At 38.1% G+C, this 25,714-nt stretch overlaps 1 protein-coding gene and 3 long non-coding RNA genes across 9 annotated transcripts in view; 2 read left to right on the top strand and 2 right to left on the bottom strand.

The window, feature by feature from the left end:
* The window catches only part of LOC111244985 (uncharacterized), a 21,919-nt gene extending 5,731 nt beyond the window's left edge, over nucleotides 1–16,188 (bottom strand). For 2 of the 6 annotated variants that reach the window (XR_015320894.1, XR_015320896.1), the window contains exons 1-3: nucleotides 16,005–16,184; nucleotides 15,193–15,322; nucleotides 11,957–12,198 (exon numbers count right to left, since the gene is read on the bottom strand). This is a non-coding gene — a long non-coding RNA (uncharacterized LOC111244985). Of the gene's footprint in view, nucleotides 1–11,139; nucleotides 11,302–11,956; nucleotides 12,199–15,192; nucleotides 15,323–16,004 lie in introns of all 6 variants that reach the window. The other 4 variants (XR_015320892.1, XR_015320895.1, XR_015320891.1 and 1 more) reach the window with 4 other exon arrangements.
* Nucleotides 2,935–6,252, top strand: LOC111244986 (uncharacterized). Its single transcript, XR_002671158.2, has 3 exons — nucleotides 2,935–2,953; nucleotides 5,197–5,432; nucleotides 6,119–6,252. It is a non-coding gene; the product is annotated as an uncharacterized LOC111244986 (long non-coding RNA).
* Nucleotides 5,733–6,340, bottom strand: LOC111244984 (transcription and mRNA export factor ENY2-like). The gene is made up of 2 exons (XM_086979948.1): nucleotides 6,190–6,340; nucleotides 5,733–5,985 (listed from the first exon to the last, which is right to left on the bottom strand). Exons 1-2 carry the CDS (start codon nucleotides 6,338–6,340, stop codon nucleotides 5,846–5,848), a joined length of 291 nt encoding a protein of 96 aa, XP_086836074.1. The 3' UTR covers nucleotides 5,733–5,845.
* On the top strand, nucleotides 9,966–11,637 carry LOC111244987 (uncharacterized). The gene is made up of 3 exons (XR_002671159.2): nucleotides 9,966–10,879; nucleotides 10,987–11,198; nucleotides 11,417–11,637. It is a non-coding gene; the product is annotated as an uncharacterized LOC111244987 (long non-coding RNA).
* Nucleotides 16,189–25,714: the final 9,526 nt, after the last annotated feature.

Here is a 25,714-nt window from a genome sequence, read left to right as displayed (position 1 = left end):
GAATTCGTGTACGTAAAGGTTATATATATTGCCCCCTATAATTAGGTCCGTCGCATTTCGACTATTATATGATTCGTCTAATCTTAAGTAAAATGTCCTCGTGAGCCGTGTTTTTTTTGTAAACACCCTGTTTTCGTCGATAAGAAGCCGTGTTTTTTTGTAAACACCCTGTTTTCGTCGATAAGATAAGATAAATGCCGTTGGCTTTGATTTGTCCCTAATTCCTTCTCGTTCATAATAATTATCTTTAAATCTTATAAATTTTACGCTGAATTTAGCAACTGTTTGACAAAAACATTTTTTGTTTTTTCTTTGAAAAAATATGCTCACTGCAAAGAGGATGGAAAAAAATCTTTTTTTTTTATTTTTTTAATTTTTTTTATTATTTTATTATTATATTCTCACGAAAGCGCCGTTTGCACCACCGCTAACGTACTGAAGTTAATCACATGCTGCCACTTCTCACCGATTCGGAGTGGACAGAACATACTTAATATAAATTTATTTAAAAAAACTAAAAAAAAATAGAAAAAAAATATAAAAAAATAAAACATAAAAAATAAAATAAAATATAAATAAAAAATAATATTCATTTTTCCATCCTCTTAGTAGTGAGCATATTTTTCATTTTTATTTTTAATTTATTTTTATAATTTTTAGTTTTTTTAATTTTATTTTTATATAAAAAATAAAATTAAAAAACAAAAAAAATTAAATTATAAAAATTATATAAATTTTTATAATTTAAATTTAAAAAAATAAATTGTGATTATGTAGTAATTGGTCCTCACAGTCAAGGGTAAGGTGACCCGTGGGAGCGTAGAGGACGCAGAGATGTGTAATGTCTTAAAAGATTCAGGCATATTCTCTGAGTTTAGCCACTGAAGCGGCGTCGTGTCAGTTACGTTGTCTGTTCCGAGCACGTGATACGATTCACTTATGCCGATTTCTGCTTGGTAACAAGTTTTAGACACTGGGTTTACCGGGCCAGTAATCTAGCAAAGTTGTATAATCCAGATAAACAATGGATTATCTTCGGGTTTTTGAGTAGCACCAGAACGTCCAATTATCAATACGATCATCTCTTTACAATCCGCATGATCAGCGGTTCTGGATGAGCTACATGCCACGCAACATAACACAATTAACTGAATCGAGCGCCGACGTCACAAACCGAAGGACAAAGCACTTTGTGATGCGCTTTGGATTCGCAACCCTATCAGCGAGAGATGACAATTCCACGAACTGACTGTTTACGGAAAACCGTAGGATCTGAGTTTCTTGAGGAACGCTCTAAAAATCCTAGCATTGTCTAAGCATGACATCACAATTAAGTAGATGATCGACGATTCAGATTTCCCAATCTGAATTGCGAGAAGATGTTGTCGATAAACCTGAATTTGAGCCGGGAAAAGGGGGATGAGATGAACGATGATTTTTTTGGAGTCGCGGCCAAGGAGTGGAACGCAGTTGCTCTTTAGAATCAGTACGTCCTTAGCGGTACTTTCATTTGTTATATTGATGCAATTCACTACAGTCTACGTCAGAAAATCGCTCGGGTTTATCCATTAGCGATAAGTATAACGGGCAGTTACGTTGACTACCTCATGCGATGAGACGATATGAGGTCGCTATTCGCTCAGCTAACCGACAACTTCGTTATGATCAGGGATGTGTGCTTCATCCCGAATCGATTTTTACTGCGTATACGATCTCAATTTGAAAAAAAACTATTTGAGCTTGAAAAGAATATTTCTGCGACTCTTGAGTATACCAAGTATTTTTTTATGAACACTATTGGCCGCGTTTCACCGGATGGCCGAAAGTAAATTCTGAAAGACAATAGTAGTAGTTGTGCACTACCACTCTACAGATACAAAACCACTACATCGAGGGGCTCCATTATTCTTGACTTGCTAGCTATTGTTTAATATGAGAATATTCATGACAGCCACACATGCACCGTAATGCAGACGCTCCAATGTATCAATACGATCGATCATCTATTTTATCAATCAGTTCGCATCGAATAAATATTTACATATTTATCTTTAGCAGTCGATTTCTGTTGTGAGAGTGAGTCCCTGTTAGCTATGCCTTACGAACGCGAATCATAAAAACCTCTTATCCGGAATTGTATTTCATCAGATGGGCATAAGCTCATATAACGTTAGGCCTACAAGCAAAGATATGAAAACACGTTAGTACATACGGATCATGCATCAATAACACTCGAAGTCTGATTAACATAAGCACTTAGCTGTAGAGTGCGAAAAACTACCTACCTCGGTCTTCAATCTTCGCTCAACCTCTATAGCATTGACTTTCGCAGAGCATGACTAATTTTGCCACGAACGTGAATCTGCTTCTAACAAGAGACAAAGCACGACCATTAGCTCATTGTAATCCTAAGGCCATAGTGACTTTCCTATGGACCGCGCTTTAAGCTTCGAGGTGCGATTCAACCTCGAATGCATGGTTTGTTGACCCGCTTCATTCAAATGTCGTTCAAAGACAATTCATGAACGGCAAGGATAGGATACAGTAAAACTTACGATACGGTAAAAAATAATTTTTTTCAGATTAGTAAAGTATTCCATTGCGGAAACACCGTAAGGCTCTCATTATCATTGTGCACTCTCTTCCTTTATAACAAAGAAATCGTCATCGTCAACTGGTATATATCTAAACACGGCAGAGGATGCACCATGTCGGACCTTCATTCCATATGTTCATGTTTATAGAGCAGCCAATACACAGTTATTCCATAGTTGATTTTTTGCAACTTCGTTACAGTGTGCCTTCACTAGCTCATCCCACAAGTTACCTCAATCAGGCGAATAAAATGCACGACGTTATTTTAAAAAGTAGACCGGGTGTAGACAAGCTGCGTGTTTTGCTGGAAGCTTGCAGTCTAAAAATGTGGTCATCTCAGATGGTATAGGGAATTCGTGTACGTAAAGGTTATATATATTACCCCCTATAATTAGGTCCGTCGTATTTCGATTATTATATGGTTCGTCTAATCTTAAGTAAAATGTCCTCGTGAGCCATGTTTTTTTTTGTAAACATCCTGTTTTCGTCGACAAAAGACTAAATGCCGTTGGCTTGGATTTGTCCGCTAATTCCTGCTCGTTCATAATTAATATAATTTTTACGCTGAATTTAGCAACTGTTTAACAAAAACATTTTTTGTTTTTTTTGAAAAAATATGCTGACTGCTAAGGGGATGAAAAAATGATGAATACTTTTTTTTTTTTATTTTTTATTATTATTTTTACGAAAGCGCCGTTTGCACCACCGCTAACATACTGAAGTTAATCACATGCTGCCACTTCTCACCGATTCCGAGTGGACAGAACATATTTATTAATATAAATTTATTTTTTAAAATTTAAATTATAAAAGATATATATAAAAATATTAAAAAATAAAAAAAATAAAAAAATAATATTCATTTTTCCATCCTCTTAGCAGTGAGCATATTTTTCAATTTTAATTTATTTTTATTATTTTTATTTTTATTTTACATTTTATTTTTTATTTTTTTAATTTTTATATAATTTTTATAATTTAAATTTTAAAAAATAAAATGTCCACTCGGAATCGGTGAGTGGCAACATGTGATTAAGTTAGTACGTTAGCGGTGGTGCAAACGGCGCTTTCCTAAAAATATTAGAAACAGTCAAGGCTGATATTATAACGGCTGTACGACCCCGTGTGGGGTACGACCCCGTGTGGGGAGCGTAAGAGGACGATCAGAGATGTGTAATGTCTTAAAAGATTCAGGCAATATTCTCTGAGTTTAGCCACTGAAGTTCGGCGCGTCGTCAGATCAGTTACGTTGTCTGTTCCGAGCACGTGATACGATTCACTTATAGGCGACGATTTCTGCGCCTTGGTAACACAGTTTTAGACACTTGGCTTTCACCGGGCCAGTGATTCTAGCAATGTATAGTTGTATAATCCAGATAATGAATATACGGATATGTATTAAGATACGTTCTATCCTGATCAGCTGCCTCTTCAGATTATATGATAATGACCGCGGACAAACTAAGGCAGCCATCAACTTTAAATAGGACAAGGTGATATTTTTTGAGTACCAGCCATTTGTATAAACCATTTGTAAACTGGAAGGTTTAGCATACGCAAGCTCAGAAGTGTCACAAGTGGTTGCGCGGGGTGTACATAATGGTCATCATCGTGAGTTTTTGAGTCGAGGCACCAGAACGTCCAATTATCAATACGATCATCTCTTTACAATCCGCATGATCAGCGGTTCTGGATGAGCTACATGCCACGCAGCATAACACAATTAACTGAATCGAGCGCCGACGTCACAAACCGAAGGACAAAGCACTTTGTGATGCGCTTTGGATTCGCAACCTTATCAGCGAGAGATGACAATTCCACGAACTGACTGTTTACGGAAAACCGTAGGATTCCGAGTTTCTTGAGGAACGTACCTCTAAAAATCCTAGCATTGCTAAGCATGACATCACAATTAAGTAGATGATCGACGATTCAGATTTCCCAATCTGAATTGCGAGAAGATGTTGTTGATAAACCTGAATTTGAGCCGGGAAAAGGGGGATGAGATGAACGATGATTTTTTTGGAGTCGCGGCCAAGGAGTGGAACGCAGTTGCTCTTTAGAATCAGTACGTCCTTAGCGGTATCCCTGTTTCAAAGATTTTTGTACAACCCTTCATTATGTTTGACCTGCCATATTCACTAAACAGTTTATACGTTCTAGTCAAAAATCTTTAGCACTGCGGGTTTATCCCATTAGCGAATAAGTATAACGGGCAGTTATCGTCCGCTCTGTTTAAGTATGTATGACTACCTCATGCGTATGAGACGATATGAGGTCGCTATTCGCTCAAGCTAACCGAAAAACAACTTCGTTATGATCAGGGATGTGTGCTTCATCCCGAATCGATTTTTACTAGCGTATACGATCTCAATTTGAACAAACTAAAAAATACAATTATTTGAGTTCTGTGGCTTGAAAAGAAATAACAATTTCTTAGGTTTCGGAACTTTTTTTGACCCACTTTTATCTTAGAGTAAATAGCCACTATTGCTATTTTCGCATATACCCATGATGAACGTTAAATACTATTAGAGACTTATGCTATAATATAAATACTACTAACAGTTTCACCGGAGTTAATGTCGCATCCTGCTATAGGTGGTGATTTGGTTTCAAAATCGGTGCATGAAATGGAAACGAAATAAAGTACCGTGAAAGGCCAATTGAAATTTTTGCCACAGGGAACTGCGGCTACGCCAGTAACAATAGTACTAGAGGGCCTCGATACAGCAGGCTGCACTGCACCCCCTACCTACAGATCAACGAAGGGCTTACCGAAAACCTACTATCATCGACGGGTAGCCTTCCACCCATTACGACAAATTTTGTTGCTAGTAAGTGTTTTAGACATATGTCATAAACAATTATATTACTAGTATTATCTATTGTATAGTAATATAAGACACGACGAATATTGACATGACATGTACATATTTACACCACACATGCACCCATATATATATGTATGTATGTATGGACGCCTGGTAAAGCTGTGCAGTACGCATTGCACTACCCTGGACTATAGGTTCAAGTGTGAACTTCAAATCATCGGATCCTCATAAGAAGAAGATAAAATCGCATGGAGATCTATAACTTATTTTTATTTTATCATTAGTAAATAAAAACACAGTTCGTTTAGTACTTATTTGTGTATATATTTACTCGAATAAATATTTACATATTTAGTTTTCATTTAGTCCTGCTTTAGTCGTCCTTATATTTCGTGTTGTGAAAGAGTGAGCGTCCCTTATGGGTGAATGTTACAGCTATGCCTTACGAATTCGCGAAGCTCATAAAAGACCTCTTTTTTTATCTGGTCCGGAATTGTACTTCGCGCTTTGGGCATCAGATGGGCATGAAGCTCATCTATCGTAACATTTGTTAGGCCTACAAGCAGAAAAGATATGAAAACACATTAGACAATACATAGCGGTTAAATCATCGCAGGTCAGAATAAACCACTCAGCAATGATTCTATAAATTAATAAAATAAGCCTGATTAAGCGATATTTTTCTACAGGTTGCAAACTAAGGCTGCGTCACCACGCTACGCTTAAGCAGTCTCGGACCTCACAACCAAAAACTACTTACCTCGGTCTCTAATCAATTTCCTTGCCTCGGCCTTCAACTCATCTCTCCATCCACACGAGGCAAGTTTCGTTTTCAAACTTTCTTTAAGCAGTTCTTCTTGTCCACTTTCGACCAGACGGGCCTTCACACGCTCGCATAATTCTGTAGTCATTCTTTTCTTTCGAATGAGCTGCGATACGTGAATGCGTTCTGTCCTCTAGTCTGGACAAGCTCTGAATAAGAGACAAAACACGAAACCATTAGCCCATTGTAAATCAAACCTAAATTTAATTATATATATATATATAGGCCATAGTGATCATTTAATTTCACTCACCTTCGACCTAATGCAGGACTACCGCGCTTTAATGCTTCGATTTTGGTGCGTTTGGTTAAGATTACAACCCGCCAGTTTCGTATAGATCGAATGCATGGTTTGTTGACCCGCTTCATTCAAATGTCGTTCAAAGACAATTCAGAACGGCAAGGATAGGATACAGTAAAACTTTGATTTTTTTTCAGTTAGTAAAGTATTCCATTGCGGAAACACCGTAAGGTCTCATTATCATTGCGCACTCTCTTCCTTTATAACTAAGAAATCGTCATCGTCAACTGGTATATATCTAAACACGGCAGAGGATGCACCATGTCGCGTGCCGGACCTTCATTCCATTTATTCATGTTTATAGAGCAGCCAATGCACAGTTTTCAAAGTTAATTTTTTGCAACTTAGTTACAGTATTCGACAGTGTGCTTCACTAGCTCATCCCACAGTTACCTCATCAGGCGAATAAAATGCACGACGTTATTTTAAAAAGTAGACCGGGTGTAGACAAGCTGCGTGTTTTGCTGGAAGCTTGCAGTCTAAACAAATGTAGTTATCTCAGATGGTATAGGGAATTCGTGTACGTAAAGGTTATATATATTGCCCCCTATAATTAGGTCCGTCGCATTTCGACTATTATATGATTCGTCTAATCTTAAGTAAAATGTCCTCGTGAGCCGTGTTTTTTTTGTAAACACCCTGTTTTCGTCGATAAGAAGCCGTGTTTTTTTGTAAACACCCTGTTTTCGTCGATAAGATAAGATAAATGCCGTTGGCTTTGATTTGTCCGCTAATTCCTTCTCGTTCATAATAATTATCTTTAAATCTTATAAATTTTACGCTGAATTTAGCAACTGTTTGACAAAAACATTTTTTGTTTTTTCTTTGAAAAAATATGCTCACTGCAAAGAGGATGGAAAAAAATCTTTTTTTTTTATTTTTTTAATTTTTTTTATTATTTATTATTATATTCTCACGAAAGCGCCGTTTGCACCACCGCTAACGTACTGAAGTTAATCACATGCTGCCACTTCTCACCGATTCCGAGTGGACAGAACATACTTAATATAAATTTATTTAAAAAAACTAAAAAAAAATAAAAAAATATAAAAAAATAAAACATAAAAAATAAAATAAAATATAAATAAAAAATAATATTCATTTTTCCATCCTCTTAGTAGTGAGCATATTTTTCATTTTTATTTTTAATTTATTTTTATAATTTTTAGTTTTTTTAATTTTATTTTTATATAAAAAATAAAATTAAAAAACAAAAAAATTAAATTATAAAAATTATATAATTTTTATAATTTAAATTTAAAAAAATAAATTTATATTAAATGTCCACTCGGAATCGGTGAGAAGTGGCAGCATGTGATTAACTTCAGTACGTTAGCATTGGTGCAAACGGCGCTTTCGTAAAAATATTAGAAACAGTCAAGGCTGATATTATAACGGCTGTACGACCCCGGGTGGGGAGCGTAAGAGGACGACCAGAGATGTGTAATGTCTTAAAAGATTCAGGCAATATTCTCTGAGTTTAGCCACTGAAGTTCGGCGCGTCGTCAGGTCAGTTACGTTGTCTGTTCCGAGCACGTGATACGATTCACTTATAGGCGACGATTTCTGCGCCTTGGTAACAAGTTTTAGACACTGGGCTTTCACCGGGCCAGTAATTCTAGCAATGTATAGTTGTATAATCCAGATAAACATAATGGATTATCTTCGTGAGTTTTTGAGTCGAGGCACCAGAACGTCCAATTATCAATACGATCATCTCTTTACAATCCGCATGATCAGCGGTTCTGGATGAGCTACATGCCACGCAACATAACACAATTAACTGAATCGAGCAAATCAAACTCTTAATATGTATATATATATATAGGCCATAGTGATCATTTAATTTCACTCACCTTCGACCTAATGCAGGACTACCGCGCTTTAATGCTTCGATTTTGGTGCGTTTGGTTAAGATTACAACCCGCCAGTTTCGTATAGATCGAATGCATGGTTTGTTGACCCGCTTCATTCAAATGTCGTTCAAAGACAATTCACGAACGGCAAGGATAGGATACAGTAAAACTTTTTTCTTTTTAAGATTTTTTTTCTTTTTTTTTTTAAGATTTTTTTTCAGCTTAGTAAAGTATTCCATTGCGGAAACACCGTAAGGTTCTCATTATCATTGCGCACTCTCTTCCTTTATAACTAAGAAATCGTCATCGTCAACTGGTATATATCTAAACACGGCAGAGGATGCACCATGTCGCGATGCCGGACCTTCATTCCATTTATTCATGTTTATTAGAGCAGCCAATGCACAGACAACAACTTAGTTACAGTATTCGACAGTGTGCCTTCACTAGCTCATCCCACACGTTACCTCGATCAGGCGAATAAAATGCACGACGTTATTTTAAAAAGTAGACCTCGATCAGGCGAATAAAATGCACGACGTTATTTTAAAAAGTAGACCGGGTGTAGACAAGCTGCGTGTTTTGCTGGAAGCTTGCAGTCTAAACAAATGTAGTCATCTCAGATGGTATAGGGAATTCGTGTACGTAAAGTATTGCCCCCTATAATTAGGTCCGTCGTATTTCGACTATTATATGATTCGTCTAATCTTAAGATTACATTTTACTTAAGTAAAATGTCCTCGTGAGCCGTATTTTTTTTTGTAAACACCCTGTTTTCGTCGATAAGAAGCCGTGTTTTTTTTGTAAACACCCTGTTTTCGTCGATAAGACTAAATGCCGTTGGCTTTGATTTTTCCGCTAATTCGTTCTCGTTCATTCATTCATTCATTCAGCGTAAAATTTGTAAGATTAAAGATATATAATTATCTTTAATCTTACAAATTTTACGCTGAATTTAGCAACTGTTCGACAAAAACATTTTTTGTTTTTTTTTGAAAAAATATGCTCACTGCAAAGAGGATGGAAAAAAATCTTTCTTTTTAATATTTTTATTATTTTATTATATTCTCACGAAAGCGCCGTTTGCACCACCGCTAACGTACTGAAGTTAATCACATGCTGCCACTTCTCACCGATTCCGAGTGGACAGAACATACTTAATATAAATTTATTTAAAAAAAAACTAAAAATTTATATAATTTTTATAATTTAATTTTTTTGTTTTTTAATTTTATTTTTTATATAAAAATAAAATTAAAAAAACTAAAAATTATAAAAATAAATTAAAAATAAAAATGAAAAATATGCTCACTGCTAAGAGGATGGAAAAATGAATATTATTTTTTATTTATATTTTATTTTATTTTTTATGTTTTATTTTTTTATATATTTTTTATTTTTTTTTAGTTTTTTTTAAATAAATTTATATTAAGTATGTTCTGTCCACTCGGAATCGGTGAGAAGTGGCAGCATGTGATTAACTTCAGTACGTTAGCGGTGGTGCAAACGGCGCTTTCGTGAGAATATAATAAAATAAAAAAATTAAAAAGAAAGATTTTTTTCCATCCTCTTTGCAGTGAGCATATTTTTTCAAAAAAAAACAAAAAATGTTTTTGTCGAACAGTTGCTAAATTCAGCGTAAAATTTGTAAGATTAAAGATATATAATTATGAACGAGAAGGAATTAGCGGAAAAATCAAAGCCAACGGCATTTAGTCTTATCGACGAAAACAGGGTGTTTACAAAAAAAACACGGCTTCTTATCGACAAAAACAGGGTGTTTACAAAAAAAAAATACGGCTCACGAGGACATTTTACTTAAGATTAGACGAATCATATAATAGTCGAAATACGACGGACCTAATTATAGGGGGCAATACTTTACGTACACGAATTCCCTATACCATCTGAGATGACTACATTTGTTTAGACTGCAAGCTTCCAGCAAAACACGCAGCTTGTCTACACCCGGTCTACTTTTTAAAATAACGTCGTGCATTTTATTCGCCTGATCGAGGTAACGTGTGGGATGAGCTAGTGAACGCACACTGTCGAATACTGTAACTAAGTTGCAGCAAAAAATTAACTTTGTAACAACTGTGCATTGGCTGCTCTAATAAACATGAATAAATGGAATGAAGGTCCGGCATCGCGACATGGTGCATCGTCTGCCGTGTTTAGATATATACCAGTTGACGATGACGATTTCTTAGTTATAAAGGAAGAGAGTGCGCAATGATAATGAGAACCTTACGGTGTTTCCGCAATGGAATACTTTACTAAGCTGAAAAAAAATCAAAGTTTTACTGTATCCTATCCTTGCCGTTCGTGAATTGTCTTTGAACGACATTTGAATGAAGCGGGTCAACAAACCATGCATTCGATCAATACGAAACTGGCGGGTTGTAATCTTAACCAAACGCACCAAAATCGAAGCATTAAAGCGCGGTAGTCCTGCATTAGGTCGAAGGTGAGTGAAATTAAATGATCACTATGGCCTATATATATATATATACATTAAATTTAAGAGTTTGATTTACAATGGGCTAATGGTTTCGTGTTTTGTCTCTTATTCAGAGCTTGTCCAGACTAGAGGACAGAACGCATTCACGTATCGCAGCTCATTCGAAAGAAAAGAATGACTACAGAATTATGCGAGCGTGTGAAGGCCCGTCTGGTCGAAAGTGGACAAGAAGAACTGCTTAAAGAAAGTTTGAAAACGAAACTTGCCTCGTGTGGATGGAGAGATGAGTTGAAGGCCGAGGCAAGGAAATTGATTAGAGACCGAGGTAGTAGTTTTTGGTTGTGAGGTCCGAGACTGCTTAAGCGTAGCGTGGTGACGCAGCCTTAGTTTGCAACCTATAGAAAAATATCGCTTAATCAGACTTAAGTCTGATTAAATAATAAAATTATTTTATAGAATCATTGCTGAGTGGTTTATTTTGACCTGCGATGATTTTACCGCTATGTATTGTCTAACGTGTTTTCATATCTTTTCTGCTTGTAGGCCTAACAAATGTTACCATAGATGAGCTTCATGCCCATCTGATGCCCAAAGCGCGAAGTACAATTCCGGATAAAAAAAGAGGTCTTTTATGAGCTTCGCGGATTCGTAAGGCATAGCGGTAACATTCACCCATAAGGGACACTCACTCTTTCACAACACGAAATATTAGGACGACTAAAGCAGGACTAAATGAAGACTATATATGTAAATATTTATTCGAGTAAATATATACACAAATAAGTATTAAACGAACTGTCTTTTTATTTACTAATGATAAAATATCCATGCGATTTTATCTTCTTCTTATGAGGATCCGATCATTTGAAGTTTACACTTGAACCTAATAGTCCAGGGTAGTGCAATGCGTACTGCACAGCTTTACCAGGCGTCCATACATACATACATATATATATGGGTGCATGTGTGGTGTAAATATGTACATGTCATGTCAATATTCGTCTATATTCGTCCTGTCTTATATTACTATACAATAGATAATACTAGTAATATGATTGTTTATGAAAAATGTCAAACACTTACTAGCAACAAAATTTGTCGTAATGGTTGGAAGGCTACCCGTCGATGATAGTAGGTTTTCGGTAAGCCCTTCGTTGATCTGTAGGTAGGGGATGCAGTGCAGCCTGCTGTATCGAGGCCCTTGTACACGAGTACTATTGTTACTGGCGTAGCCGCAGTTCCCTGTGGCAAAAATTTCAATTGGCCTTTCACGGTACTTTATTTCGTTTCCATTTCATGCACCGATTTTGAAACCAAATCACCACCTATAGCAGGATGCGACATTAACTCCGGTGAAACTGTTAGTAGTTTTATTCGTATTTATATTAGAGTCTCTAATAGTATTTAACGTTCATCATGGGTATATGCGAAAATAGCAATAGTGGCTATTTACTCTAAGATAAAAGTGGGTCAAAAAAAGTTCCGAAACCTAAGAAATTGTTATTTCTTTTCAAGCCACAGAACTCAAATAATTGTATTTTTTAGTTTGTTCAAATTGAGATCGTATACGCTAGTAAAAATCGATTCGGGATGAAGCACACATCCCTGATCATAACGAAGTTGTTTTTCGGTTAGCTTGAGCGAATAGCGACCTCATATCGTCTCATCGCATGAGGTAGTATACTACTTAAACAGAGCGGAGATAACTGCCCGTTATACTTATTCGCTAATGGGATAAACCCGCAGTGCTAAAGATTTTTGACTAGAACGTAAAACTGTTTAGTGAATATGGCAGGTCAAACATAATGAAGGGTTGTACAAAAATCTTTGAAACAGGGATACCGCTAAGGACGTACTGATTCTAAAGAGCAACTGCGTTCCACTCCTTGGCCGCGACTCCAAAAAAATCATCGTTCATCTCATCCCCCTTTTCCCGGCTCAAATTCAGGTTTATCACAACATCTTCTCGCAATTCAGATTGGGAAATCTGAATCGTCGATCATCTACTTAATTGTGATGTCATGCTTAGGCAATGCTAGGATTTTTAGAGGTACGTTCCTCAAGAAACTCGGAATCCTACGGTTTTCCGTAAACAGTCAGTTCGTGGAATTGTCATCTCTCGCTGATAAGGTTGCGAATCCAAAGCGCATCACAAAGTGCTTTGTCCTTCGGTTTGTGACGTCGGCGCTCGATTCAGTTAATTGTGTTATGTGCGTGGCATGTAGCTCATCCAGAACCGCTGATCATGCGGATTGTAAAGAGATGATCGAGATATTGGACGTTCTGGTGCCTCGACTCAAAAACTCACGATGATACATTATGTGGACTGATCTCTCGGTAAACCTTCCAGTTTACAAATGGTTTATACAAATGGCTGTACTCAAAAAATATCACCTTGTCCTATTAAAGTTGATGGCTGCCTTAGTTTGTCCGGGTCATTATCATATAATCTGAAGAGGCAGCTGATCAGGATAGAACGTATCTTATACATATCCGTATTTCATTATCTGGATTATACAACTATACATTGCTAGAATCACTGGCCCGGTGAAAGCCAGTGTCTAAAACTTGTTACCAAGGCGCAGAAATCGTCGCCTATAAGTGAATCGTATCACGTGCTCGGAACAGACAACGTAACTGACTGACGACGCGCCGAACTTCAGTGGCTAAACTCAGAGAATATTGCCTGAATCTTTTAAGACATTACACATCTCTGTCGTCCTCTTACGCTCCCCACCCGGGGTCGTACAGCCGTTATAATATCAGCCTTGACTGTTTCTAATATTTTTAGAAAGCGCCGTTTGCACCACGCTAACGTACTGAATTAATCACATGTGCCACTTCTCACCGATTCCGAGTGGACATTTTATTTTTTAAATTTAAATTATAAAAATTATATAAATAATTAATAAAAATAAAAAATAAAATTAAAATAAAAATAAAAATATAAAAATAAATTAAAATTGAAAAATATGCTCACTCTAAGAGGATGGAAAAATGAATATTATTTTTTATTTATATTTTATTTTATTTTTTAATTATTTTTATATATATTTTTTAATTTTTTTAAAATAAATTTATATTAATAATATGTTCTGTCCACTCGGAATCGGTGAGAAGTGGCAGCATGTGATTAACTTCAGTAGTTAGCGGTGGTGCAAACGGCGCTTTCGTGAGAATATAATAATAAATAATAAAAAAAATTAAAAAAAAAAAAAGAATATTTTTTCCATCCCTCTTGCAGTAGCATATTTTTTCAAAGAAAAAACAAAAAATGTTTTTGTTAAACAGTTGCTAAATTCAGCGTAAAAATTTATATTAATTATGAACGAGAGGAATTAGCGGACAAATCCAAGCCAACGGCATTTAGTCTTTTGTATCGACGAAAACAGGTGTTTACAAAAAAAAACAGGCTCACGAGGACATTTTACTTAAGATTAGACGAACATATAATAATCGAAATCGACGGACCTAATTATAGGGGGAATATATATAACCTTTACGTACACGAATTCCCTATACCATCTGAGATACCACATTTGTTTAGACTGCAAGCTTCCAGCAAAACACGCAGCTTGTCTACACCCGGTCTACTTTTTAAAATAACGTCGTGCATTTTATTCGCCTGATTGAGGTAACTTGTGGGATGAGCTAGTGAAGGCACACTGTCGAATACTGTAACTAAGTTGCAAAAAATAACTATGGAATAACTGTGATTGGCTGCTCTATAAACATGAACATATGGAATGAAGGTCGCGACATGGTGCATCCTCTGCCGTGTTTAGATATATACCAGTTGACGATGACGATTTCTTTGTTATAAAGGAAGAGAGTGCCAATGATAATGAGAGCCTTACGGTGTTTCCGCAATGGAATACTTTACTAATCTGAAAAAAAATCTAAAGTTTTACTGTATCCTATCCTTGCCGTTCATGAATTGTCTTTGAACGACATTTGAATGAAGCGGGTCAACAAACCATGCATTCGATCTATACGAAACTGGCGGGTTGTAATCTTAACCAAACGCACCAAAATCGAAGCATTAAAGCGCGGTAGCCTGCATTAGGTCGAAGGTGAGTGAAATTAATGATCACTATGGCCTATATATATATATATATATTAATAGTTTGATTTACAATGGCTAATGGTTTCGTGCTTTGTCTCTTTTCAGAGCTTGTCCAGACTAAGGACGAACGCATTCACTATCGCACTCATTCGAAAGAAAAAAATGGCTACAGAATTATGCGAGCGTGTGAAGGCCCGTTGGTCGAAAGTGGACAAGAAGAACTGCTTAAAGAAAGTTTGAAAACGAAACTTGCCTCGTGTGGATGGAGAGATGAGTTGAAGGCCGAGGCAAGGAAATTGATTAGAGACCGAGGTAGGTAGTTTTTGGTTGTGAGGTCCGAGACTGCTTAAGCGTAGCGTGGTGACGCAGCCTTAGTTTGCAACCTGTAGAAAAATATCGCTTAATCAGGCTTATTTTATTAATTTATAGAATCATTGCTGAGTGGTTTATTCTGACCTGCGATGATTTACCGCTATGTATTGTCTAAGTGTTTTCATATCTTTTCTGCTTGTAGGCCTAACAAATGTTACATAGATGAGCTTCATGCCCATCTGATGCCCAAAGCGCGAAGTACAATTCCGGACCGATAAAAAAAGAGGTCTTTTATGAGCTTCGCGAATTCGTAAGGCATAGCTGTAACATTCACCCATAAGGGACGCTCACTCTTTCACAACACGAAATATAAGGACGACTAAAGCAGGACTAAATGAAAACTAAATATGTAAATATTTATTCGAGTAAATATATACACAAATAAGTACTAAACGAACTGTGTTTTTATTTACTAATGATAAAATAAAAATAAGTTATAGATCTCCATGCGATTTTATCTTCTTCTTATGAGGATCCGATGATTTGAAGTTCACACTTGAACCTATAGTCCAGGGTAGTGCAATGCGTACTGCACAGCTTTACCAGGCGTCCATACATACATACATATATATATGGGTGCATGTGTGGTGTAAATATGTACATGTCATGTCAATATTCGTCGTGTCTTATATTACTATACAATAGATAATACTAGTAATATAATTGTTTATGACATATGTCTAAAACACTTACTAGCAACAAAATTTGTCGTAATGGGTGGAAGGCTACCCGTCGATGATAGTAGGTTTTCGGTAAGCCCTTCGTTGATCTGTAGGTAGGGGGTGCAGTGCAGCCTGCTGTATCGAGGCCCTCTAGTACTATTGTTACTGGCGTAGCCGCAGTTCCCTGTGGCAAAAATTTCAATTGGCCTTTCACGGTATTTATTTCGTTTCCATTTCATGCACCGATTTTGAAACCAAATCACCACCTATAGCAGGATGCGACATTAACTCCGGTGAAACTGTTAGTAGTATTTATATTATAGCATAAGTCTCTAATAGTATTTAACGTTCATCATGGGTATATGCGAAAATAGCAATAGTGGCTATTTACTCTAAGATAAAAGTGGGTCAAAAAAAGTTCCGAAACCTAAGAAATTGTTATTTCTTTTCAAACCACAGAACTCAAATAATGTATTTTTTAGTTTGTTCAAATTGAGATCGTATACGCTAGTAAAAATCGATTCGGGATGAAGCACACATCCCTGATCATAACGAAGTTGTCTTTCGGTTAGCTGAGCGAATAGCGACCTCATATCGTCTCATCCGCATGAGGTAGTTACTTAAACAGAGCGGATGATAACTGCCCGTTATACTTATTCGCTAATGGGATAAACCCGCAGTGCTAAAGATTTTTGACTAGAACGTAGAAACTGTTTAGTGAATATGGCAGGTCAAACATGAAGGGTTATACAAAAATCTTTGAAACAGGGATACCGCTACGGACGTACTGATTCTAAAGAGCAACTGCGTTCCACTCCTTGGCCGCGACTCTAAAAATCATCGTTCATCTCATCCTCCTTTTCCCGGCTCAAATTCAGGTTTATCGACATCTTCTCGCGATTCAGATTGGCAAATCTGAATCGTCGATTGTCTACGTAATTGTAATGTCATGCTTAGACAATGCTAGGATTGTTAGAGGTACGTTCCTCGAGAAACTCGGAATCCTACGGTTTTCCGTAAACAGTCAGTTCGTGGAATTGTCATCTCTCGCTGATAAGGTTGCGAATCCCAAGCGCATCACAAAGTGCTTTGTCCTTCGGTTTGTGACGTCGGCGCTCGATTCAGTTAATTGTGTTATGTTGCGTGGCATGTAGCTCATCCAGAACCGCTGATCATGCGGACTGTAAAGAGATGATCGTATTGATAATTGGACGTTCTGGTGCCTTGACTCAAAAACTCACGAAGATGACCATTATGTACACCCCGCGCAACCACTTGTGACACTTCTGAGCTTGCGTATGCTAAGCCTTCCAGTTTACAAATGGTTTATACAAATGGCTGGTACTCAAAAAATATCACCTTGTCCTATTTAAAGTTGATGGCTGCCTTAGTTTGTCCGCGGTCATTATCATATAATCTGAAGAGGCAGCTGATCAGGATAGAACGTATCTTAATACATATCCGTATATTCATTATCTGGATTATACAACTATACATTGCTAGAATCACTGGCCCGGTGAAAATGAGCGATGAGGGAACTATTGCAATGTAATAGCCTGCTACCACTTTGTCTTTTAGTTGTTAACCAACCAGCGAGTTTGTGGTGAGGGGCATGCATAGAATGGTTTGCAATGGGGGCAGTAAACTTAATTAGGACACAATACAACTCAACTCACGTTTCCTTGCAAGCACTAACTACCCCCTTTTCACCCCGTTCACATCCCTTTCCCCAGTTGCCTTAACGACACGTCACCGTTGCGTGCTGATGTCGTCGCTACGAATACGTATGATACTACACCAACAATAACAACAACGGCACCCCCCCCCTCTCCCGCCCCACTTCACTTTGTGTTTCTGCTTTAGCACAGGTATAATTTAATTTAGATCGACTTAGTCCTGCTGCAGAAACGCAGAGACATCCAAGCATGCATACGGTCGTAGACGTTTCGAATTTTACGCCTGGCACCATCGCTACGCATCCCATCAGCAGATTGGGTTCCAGCACAAAACTAAGTTCGTTTATGTACGGATTCGAACCTACACCACAGCGTGTAAGATTAACAGGCGAGTACATAGTAAGTTACCACCAGAATACCATATATACACATCATAGTAGCAATTAAATAGAGAAATACGTCTATGTGAAACTTCGTCGAATGGGACTATATGTACTGATAACCGATAGCGGATACGAGAAGAATCTGTTGGACATGATCTGATGCTCGACACAAATGAGCCGAGTGTTACCTAAAAGGTATCTAGCGTACGGTAGTGATAACCGACATCGCCATTTGTTTGATTGATCTTTTGCGCGCTGTCACCACGCCAAGGTGAATCTGTCCAAAGATCTTTACATCTTTTGCGAGTAAAAGACCGCATGGTGTGACCTTAAATACTATTCGCGCTCACCCGTTAATATGCGGCGCAACGCAGCTTGGGAGTACGATATGTGCAAATACTTCTGTCAGCAAGCAGCTCAACTGAATAGTGCCGCTGGTTCACCGAAGAAAGCACAGGTCTTGCCTTTGTATTCCGTCGAAGCGAACGCGGCACGAGAAAACAGTGGCAAGACGCCATAGTTGTCTTTGGGGAGAAACAAGACGGAAATATTTTACTCGCGCACCTAGCAAGGTGCTTGCTAGTACAGGCCAGAAACGTCGCCTGCTATCAACAAGTCTTAAATCCTTGGAACATGACACAAATGCTTTCGCAGGACCGCGCAGGAACTTCTGTGTACCCTAATGGTGCTAACGAGACTCGGAAGTAATATAACTATTAATACCGAACGGATGGTGAATATCTTAAATAGTGATTTCACGATGTTCTATGTACCTCCTTTTGATCCGGTAATTGATTGTGTACAACGGTATATTTTATTATAAGTATATTAGTATATAAATAGAGTTGTGGTTCTATGGAGAAGACTCCTAGCGGTTGCTGTATAACCGGCTTCTTTTGTTTAGAACCCTATTACTGAGACGAAATAAATATCTACTGAAGTCGCAAGTAAGTCTAACACATATTGTCCTATGTTATTGTTATTCCAGTAGATTTGCTAACTACAATTATACTTCAATCGAAAGTTTTGTTGTGGGCAACAGGTGGCCATGTTACCATCAACATCGCGGCAATGATCTTTTCGAACGTCAACTATTTAATAACAGGTAGTATATAATTTACAGTATTACGATTATTTGAAATATCGGAAGAGACTTTTTCAGGGACTAAAACAGTTTTAAGCACAGATGAAGTCACAAGGAAATGGATTACGCTATTTTATTTGCAAAATATAAACGCTTGCTTTAATTGAATACGGCAATTCCATGGTAGCTCTATAGAACTACCTATTGCATTGCTGGCTGAATCGTGAGGGCTGAGGCCCTTTACAAGCACTCGCCTGTAAACCCTTATAGTACACAATCTCGGTTTAAATCCACTCAAAGGCAATGCAATAATTACTAATGTTATCATCAATCTTTTATTTATTAATCAAGAATTAATGCTACTTCAATGAAGATTTAGTAAAAACTTGATGTTAACGAAGAAACATTAACGAAGTCCTTTAAAGTTAATCATGTAGTGTCTGCTATTCGTGAAAGTTTCACAATAACCATTTACCGCATACTTAAACTTAACTATGGGTCACTGTGTTGTGTAATTATAGATGTCGTTTCTCAATTTTAGGGTTTTTTTTTAACGCTGACCAGCAGCAGGAACTGTCAAATATAAAAATTAAACCGGAAGTTGATACGTTTAATAGGCAGATAATAAGAAAACCTACACTAATCAATTTCTATTTAGTTTTTTTTTGTTTTTAGTTAGTTAGTTAGCTACATAGTTATCAGTTCCATTTTTTTTTCGAACTGGTTTTTGCATAATCTTTGTCTTCTCTGGCTCACAGGTCTTTGTAAATTTTTGCACAGCTTTAATCAGTGAATTTTACACAAAAGATTACCTCTTCCAAGGATGATCTGTAGCGTGCTCCTAAGGAGGAACACTGAGCGTTTGCTCGATACGGGAAGTTTTCCTCTTATTACCATTATCATTAACACAGAAATTTGAAAAAGATGTCGCGCTCGCTGTTGTTGCTTTCTGCTTTTAACAAAAGAGAGCCAGACGTACTGAAAATAGACATTCCAAGAGATGCCGATCGCTTAGCAAGACAGTTATCTATTAATTTGATGGTTACTATTATTTTACGTGTGCCTTACGAAGTTTTTTGGTGTTCTCTTTCTATTTTATCTCGAAACTGTGTTGTTCACTGTTTGTCCCATTTAATTTTCATTGTGTAATTCATGAAATTTCAGGGAAAGTTCAGGTTCCAAAGATGGAGGTTTTTGATAGAAAAATAGAGGTGTTTTTTTCTACGGCTACCCTATTTCACCTTTTGCCGAGGTCAAAAGAATGTTGAAGCAGCCTAAAACATCTGTGCCATACACAGAGAGAGTTGTCACTGAAAGGACTGAGTGAAAACGTTTGTTAAGTTTCGATTGGCCATCCGAGGTCGCTAAAACCTCGTCTGGCAAAGATATCGTAAATTTGCTGAGATAGTAAGCAGCCTACACTTGAATGTTTTCAGGCATCGTCAACGCACATAATTTTATCAAAAATTAGGATCCTGCACGCCTCGTAAGCTAAACAAAATCCAGGGAAGGCACAACTATTCAGTGATTCCTGTCCGAAATTGTATAAGGTGTTGTCAGAATAAGAATTTCCTACACCGAATTTCCACGAATGGTTAGGAGGTGGTCTGAAGCAAAGAAAGGAGTGGGTAGCTTCGGGGATATGCGCCTAAGCTGATAATTAAACCAGATCTTTATCCTATAAAGATTATAATTTGCATTTTGGGGGACAGGAAAAGGAAAGGAAAAGAAAAAAAAATTGGAAAACAAAACAATCAACAGTGACCTGTATATGAGCCTGCTGCATCGATTAAGGAAGGCTGCGCTTTTTGTGAGATGGAAAACCTTCCTTAATTATGTCGTAATTTAATAATGTAAATTTAGTCAAAGTACGAAATATTCTTTTGGTTTTTGTTTTATCACGGCCTGCATCATTTTATTGAAGGTAAAATAGCTTTATTTGCTCTTTCTCCCTCTGTTTTAGAAGGCATCGGTTTGCATTTACTAGAATATCTATAAGTGTGTGAACAATGCTCGATTGGGAAGGAATGAAAGTGTTTTCATTTATCCGCTTTTGTACTCGCGTTGTGTAGCTGTGTATCCGTTCGCTGTACTGTGGCATTCGTATGGCCTAAACCGACATGAATCGTTGTTAAGAGCTGGCTTAGGATCTCGAGCACCCATGACCAATAGTCACAATAGCAACATCAGTTCTTTTGACAATACTGCTCGATCTTCCTTTTCGTTTTCTCTTAGAAAGCAATCACTCAATTCTCGTTGGTCCACTGAGAACAAAGTTCTTTCTCTCTTCTTTATTTCGCTACCACGGCGCGCAGACTCATCCACCCACGACTACGGGGGTTTAGGTGGGGATGTCCGCGGAGGCGACAGGAGAAAAAGCCGACGTCGAAATCTCGTTGCGACAACGCGGTTGTAGCACAAATGGATTCTTTTTCGTCACTTCAGGGAATGCTCTTTTCTACTTGTATAGCCCACTTGTTTTGCGGCGGTACTTCGAGATGACCTCACAGAGTGTTCTACGTCGTGACGACTCCAGTTCTCTGCTGACCCGTACTACTGATCTAGTCTTGTGCCAAAAGCGCACATTCGGCTTCATAGGACGAAATCAAGTACGTTACTAACCCCTTTTGTATAAGTCCCGTCTTGTGCCCCCACAAGCCTTCACCACTGACTAGACCAGCCGTCCATAGGTGCTGCTTTCTGTCAGCCTCTATTACTACCGAAACAACTATTCCTCTTTCGTCTACCGTAGTACACCGTTTCCATCTTGTCTCTGTTATAATGAGACTCTCGTTTAAAACAATTTGCCTATTCCGAAACGCCGCTTCGCTAATAGGGTCAAGCTTTGTGACCTTTTTCGTACGCCTCCACAGTGAGATTTATGCTATTTTCGTGTTAGCATATCGTAAAATAGTTCGCCACTTTGCTAATAGTTAGCTGAGATGAATCGATATGATGGCAAGCGGGGGCGCATTGACATCCCATAAAAGCCCTCGACTACATTGTGTCATTACATGTATGTGATCGATACTTTATCTGTAATCGACAATGATGTTGATGAGTCCGCTCAGCTGAATTAAGTTGCTAGCCGTGTTGAAATCTTGTCCGTCTCAATAATGTCGTTCAATATTTAAGGCTATTCCTTCACTTATGTTTCATAAATCTATATTTAAAGACTGGGTAGCCCCGCAACTGTAGCTGATTTTATCAATCTTTACATTTTAATGAACATGCCTGGGGCGTTTATTACGCGTCAATGATAACTAATATTAGGGACTTTTGTTTGTGCATGGCACTCCCGGTACCGTTGAATAGCAGCATTAGAAAGCTGAGTTTATAATCAGATGATGCTTTTATGTCAGGACATGTAGAATAGGAGCCGGTTCTTAATGTTCTGTTCAGCAATGCGTATCAATTCTTTTCATTTGAGATCCTCAACCAAGACAGAATATTTACAGAAATATATGCTCCCGACAACGGTTGTAATAACGTAAAATTAAGTGGATCTCCCTGTAGACGGAGGTCCAAAAAAAGTATTGAAAAAATTTTGACACACTTATATCGAATTGATTTGAAATTCAATTTTCCAAGAATGTATTTATAATTCGAAGCACAATTAGCAAATCCTTACATCCTACTAAAAAAAAAAACTGGCTACGGAGTGTAGTGCTTATATGAAGTAACCTAACTAACAGTTAAGTAAAGGAAGTATCCTATCGAGTTGGTCCTTAAGACTATCCGAGAAACACCAACATCAACAATAAAAATTCCTTATTCCAAATGTAGCGGAAGAACTTAGAACGTCCAAGTCTGAACGAATCCGTTTTTCGTTAGAGCCACGACAGATAATGGCGCATTTCTTCCTTTTATATAGAGACGTACAGCATCAACGCGATGCAATCACAATGAAGATGGAGAAGCACTTTTTCTTTTTTCCTATATATATATATATATATATAGTATAAGATATCGTACTTCTGTAAGTAAAATCAGCACAACGTAGAAGAACTTGATGGTTATATAATTGCTTTTATCGATCGTTCTTGATGCTTAATAGTATTACTGAAAGCAAATCTTGTTTGAAGCAATATTGTTAAATACTTCACAGCCAGATAAGGGATGGGCTGACCAATAAAGACTATTTACAATATAGAAGATGCAATGCGAAAAAACCCGGAGTGCCCGGATAGGGCCGATCATACCTAATATCTCCAATATTCTAACACTGATGTCGTAAATATCGAGCTGGCATATTTTGGCTAAAATCGAAAGTTTTCTGCCTTCCGTATATCGTTTTTCCACAAGACTGCATACAGAACGCCAAACATGAAAACAGGCTGTTTTTTGAGCCTCGATTGGCTCTAGTTCTATTATCATCGAACGCACAACAAACAAAACGTGCAAGAACGTCTGGATGAACCTATGTATGTAGGGACAATTCCATTGATGATGTGGAAAATGCATACGCATTTAACATTGCGATGGTATACAGAGATGTTTCTAATTGTATAATTTATCAAGCATGCTTGCTGTTGTACAGGTTTGTATGTTGTTCTTAAACACTGGGCGATAATTTGAACGAATTAAAGCTACGACTACTTGAGCACAGTAAAACGTCAACCTATCAGTGTGGACAAAGGCGCACCCTTCAATCTTGAGAGATTCAGACGCTGCATTGTATAGACAAGTCCGAGTAGAACGCGAATTGAACAAAAAACATTAATTAGGACGTTGAAAGTAGCTGGTTGATTCAACAGGAAATACATACAAGCATATATATATATATTAGTTGCAATGATGAAGCTCAACCGCTAGCGACCGAGATTTATTGGCCGGTTGAGGGTATTTTATACCCACGGCTAGCCGGAACAGGAAATGCATTTATAATGACGATATGTTTCTGCGTCGATTACGCAATCAGACAAGATGCTCTCATTCTGCTGCATCCGTTCTTTTGATATTTAGTAAGTTAGCGATGACACATTACTGCCGTGGCCCGCGTAATCGATAACTGAACCGGGTAATTCGTCCCTTAATGCTCCGCCTAGGCCCGAATCTGGACAACAGTTTCGGAAAGGTGACGACTTGTCGCCATTTTGGCGGTACGAAAAAGTTTTTTAGGGACTCGTCTCCGTCAGAAATGCCGGACCTGGGCCACAGCTTGGGTACGAAAAGACCGGACGGTTGGATTGATCGCGACCCTGGGCGCTCATTAAGTAATACGGCTTTGAAGCCGTGGAGCAATTTGACCAAAGTTGCACATGCAACAGGACCTCGCTTACGCTTACCTTAATGTTTGCCATAAAAGCGATTACTGGAAGCATCACGGGAGCGGAGGAGCCAGCTTGCGGCAAACGCGCTCACAGCCGCTCTCTAACTATCGCCCGCTTCATTAGCCTTTTTGCCCACGGGTGGGCCACAACAGCACTCATATGGAATGTAGCAGTGCGTTAAATACTGTTCGATGCCCTGACCCACGATGTAACTCGTGACGACGGCCTCGTGGCTATCCTAAGTAGCGGATAGCGCCTTCCACACGACGCGTGCTATTATGTAACGAGTTAGGAAAAGGTGAACGAAAAGAATGTAGTGGTCTATACTTATTACAACGAACAAAGTATAACGTCGCGAAACACGTAGCTGCCCTATAAAACCATGTAGAAGCCCATGTCGGTGTATTAATGAACATCTGGGGCAGCTGACGCTCACAGCTTGGTTTTGTTTTCTGGCAAACTCCGTAACAACGAACAAAGCTCCGGATTCTCATCTATACCTCGCGCTCTAGAGAGTAGCGGGACACCAATTGGCAAGGGGTTTCCGTTAAATTCGGATGACTCGGTGGCAGAGGTCTCGCGGTCCACAGTGGTAAAGCATAGCTCCACGCAGTAGATATTGAGCCACCTACCCATTCTTCGATGGCAAGGAACTCTTGCCGTATCCCTGAAGCGTGCTTAATACTCGAGCACAGCGCTGACTTACCATCTGCTGCGTTTTAATTGAATGAGTCAAGAGCTTCGGCTCATTGCTTTCTTTCGAAGTGTCGCAATGTGTAATCCCGACAGGGTGTTGGCATTGCAGCTCCCCATGTTACACCTTATCGGAGTTGTAGACAACGGTCTCTCTATCACCTTGCAAGCATTTCAGCGCACTACTGCCGATGACCGCCTCCAACGTATATGGGACCCTTTTCCCATACGACATTTCACTGTGCGTGATGAGTTGATGCTTTAAGGCGGAGTAATTTAACGCTTGTATCTATAATACGTCGCTTACATGACAATTTACAATAAATCATTAAAGGAACCTACAAATCCTAATATTAAAAAAAATCCACACACAGTATTTTGTGGGCGCAAATTGGCTAAGATTCACACAAATGGCTCATTCGATGTATAGATTACGTGGATTTGTTTGAAATGTCTATATGAAGCTGGCTCACTAATTCCGATCGACCTTATCATGAAGACATGCGTGCCTTCTGCTACGCGTATTTCGTTTCGCTAATGTATCTCAGGTGTTTCCAGAAATGTTCAGTCATAATATCAGCTATTTAATGTATGCACCTGCCTTCTAATATAGCGATGAGGACTTTTCGTCT

The sequence above is a fragment of the Varroa destructor genome, unplaced genomic scaffold (assembly GCF_002443255.2).
Source record: "Varroa destructor unplaced genomic scaffold, Vdes_3.0 BEIS01000002.1, whole genome shotgun sequence".
Classification (NCBI taxonomy): Eukaryota; Metazoa; Arthropoda; class Arachnida; order Mesostigmata; family Varroidae; genus Varroa; species Varroa destructor.
This window is presented reverse-complemented; position numbering and strand designations above follow the sequence as displayed.

Coding starts and splice junctions, on each gene's coding strand:
- LOC111244984 (XM_086979948.1), bottom strand. CDS start 6,340: ATGACTACAGAATTATGCGAGCGTGTGAAGGCCCGTCTGGTCGAAAGT. Junction 5,986..6,189: donor GAAATTGATTAGAGACCGAG/GTAAGTAGTTTT, acceptor TTCTGCTTGTAG/GCCTAACAAATGTTACGATA.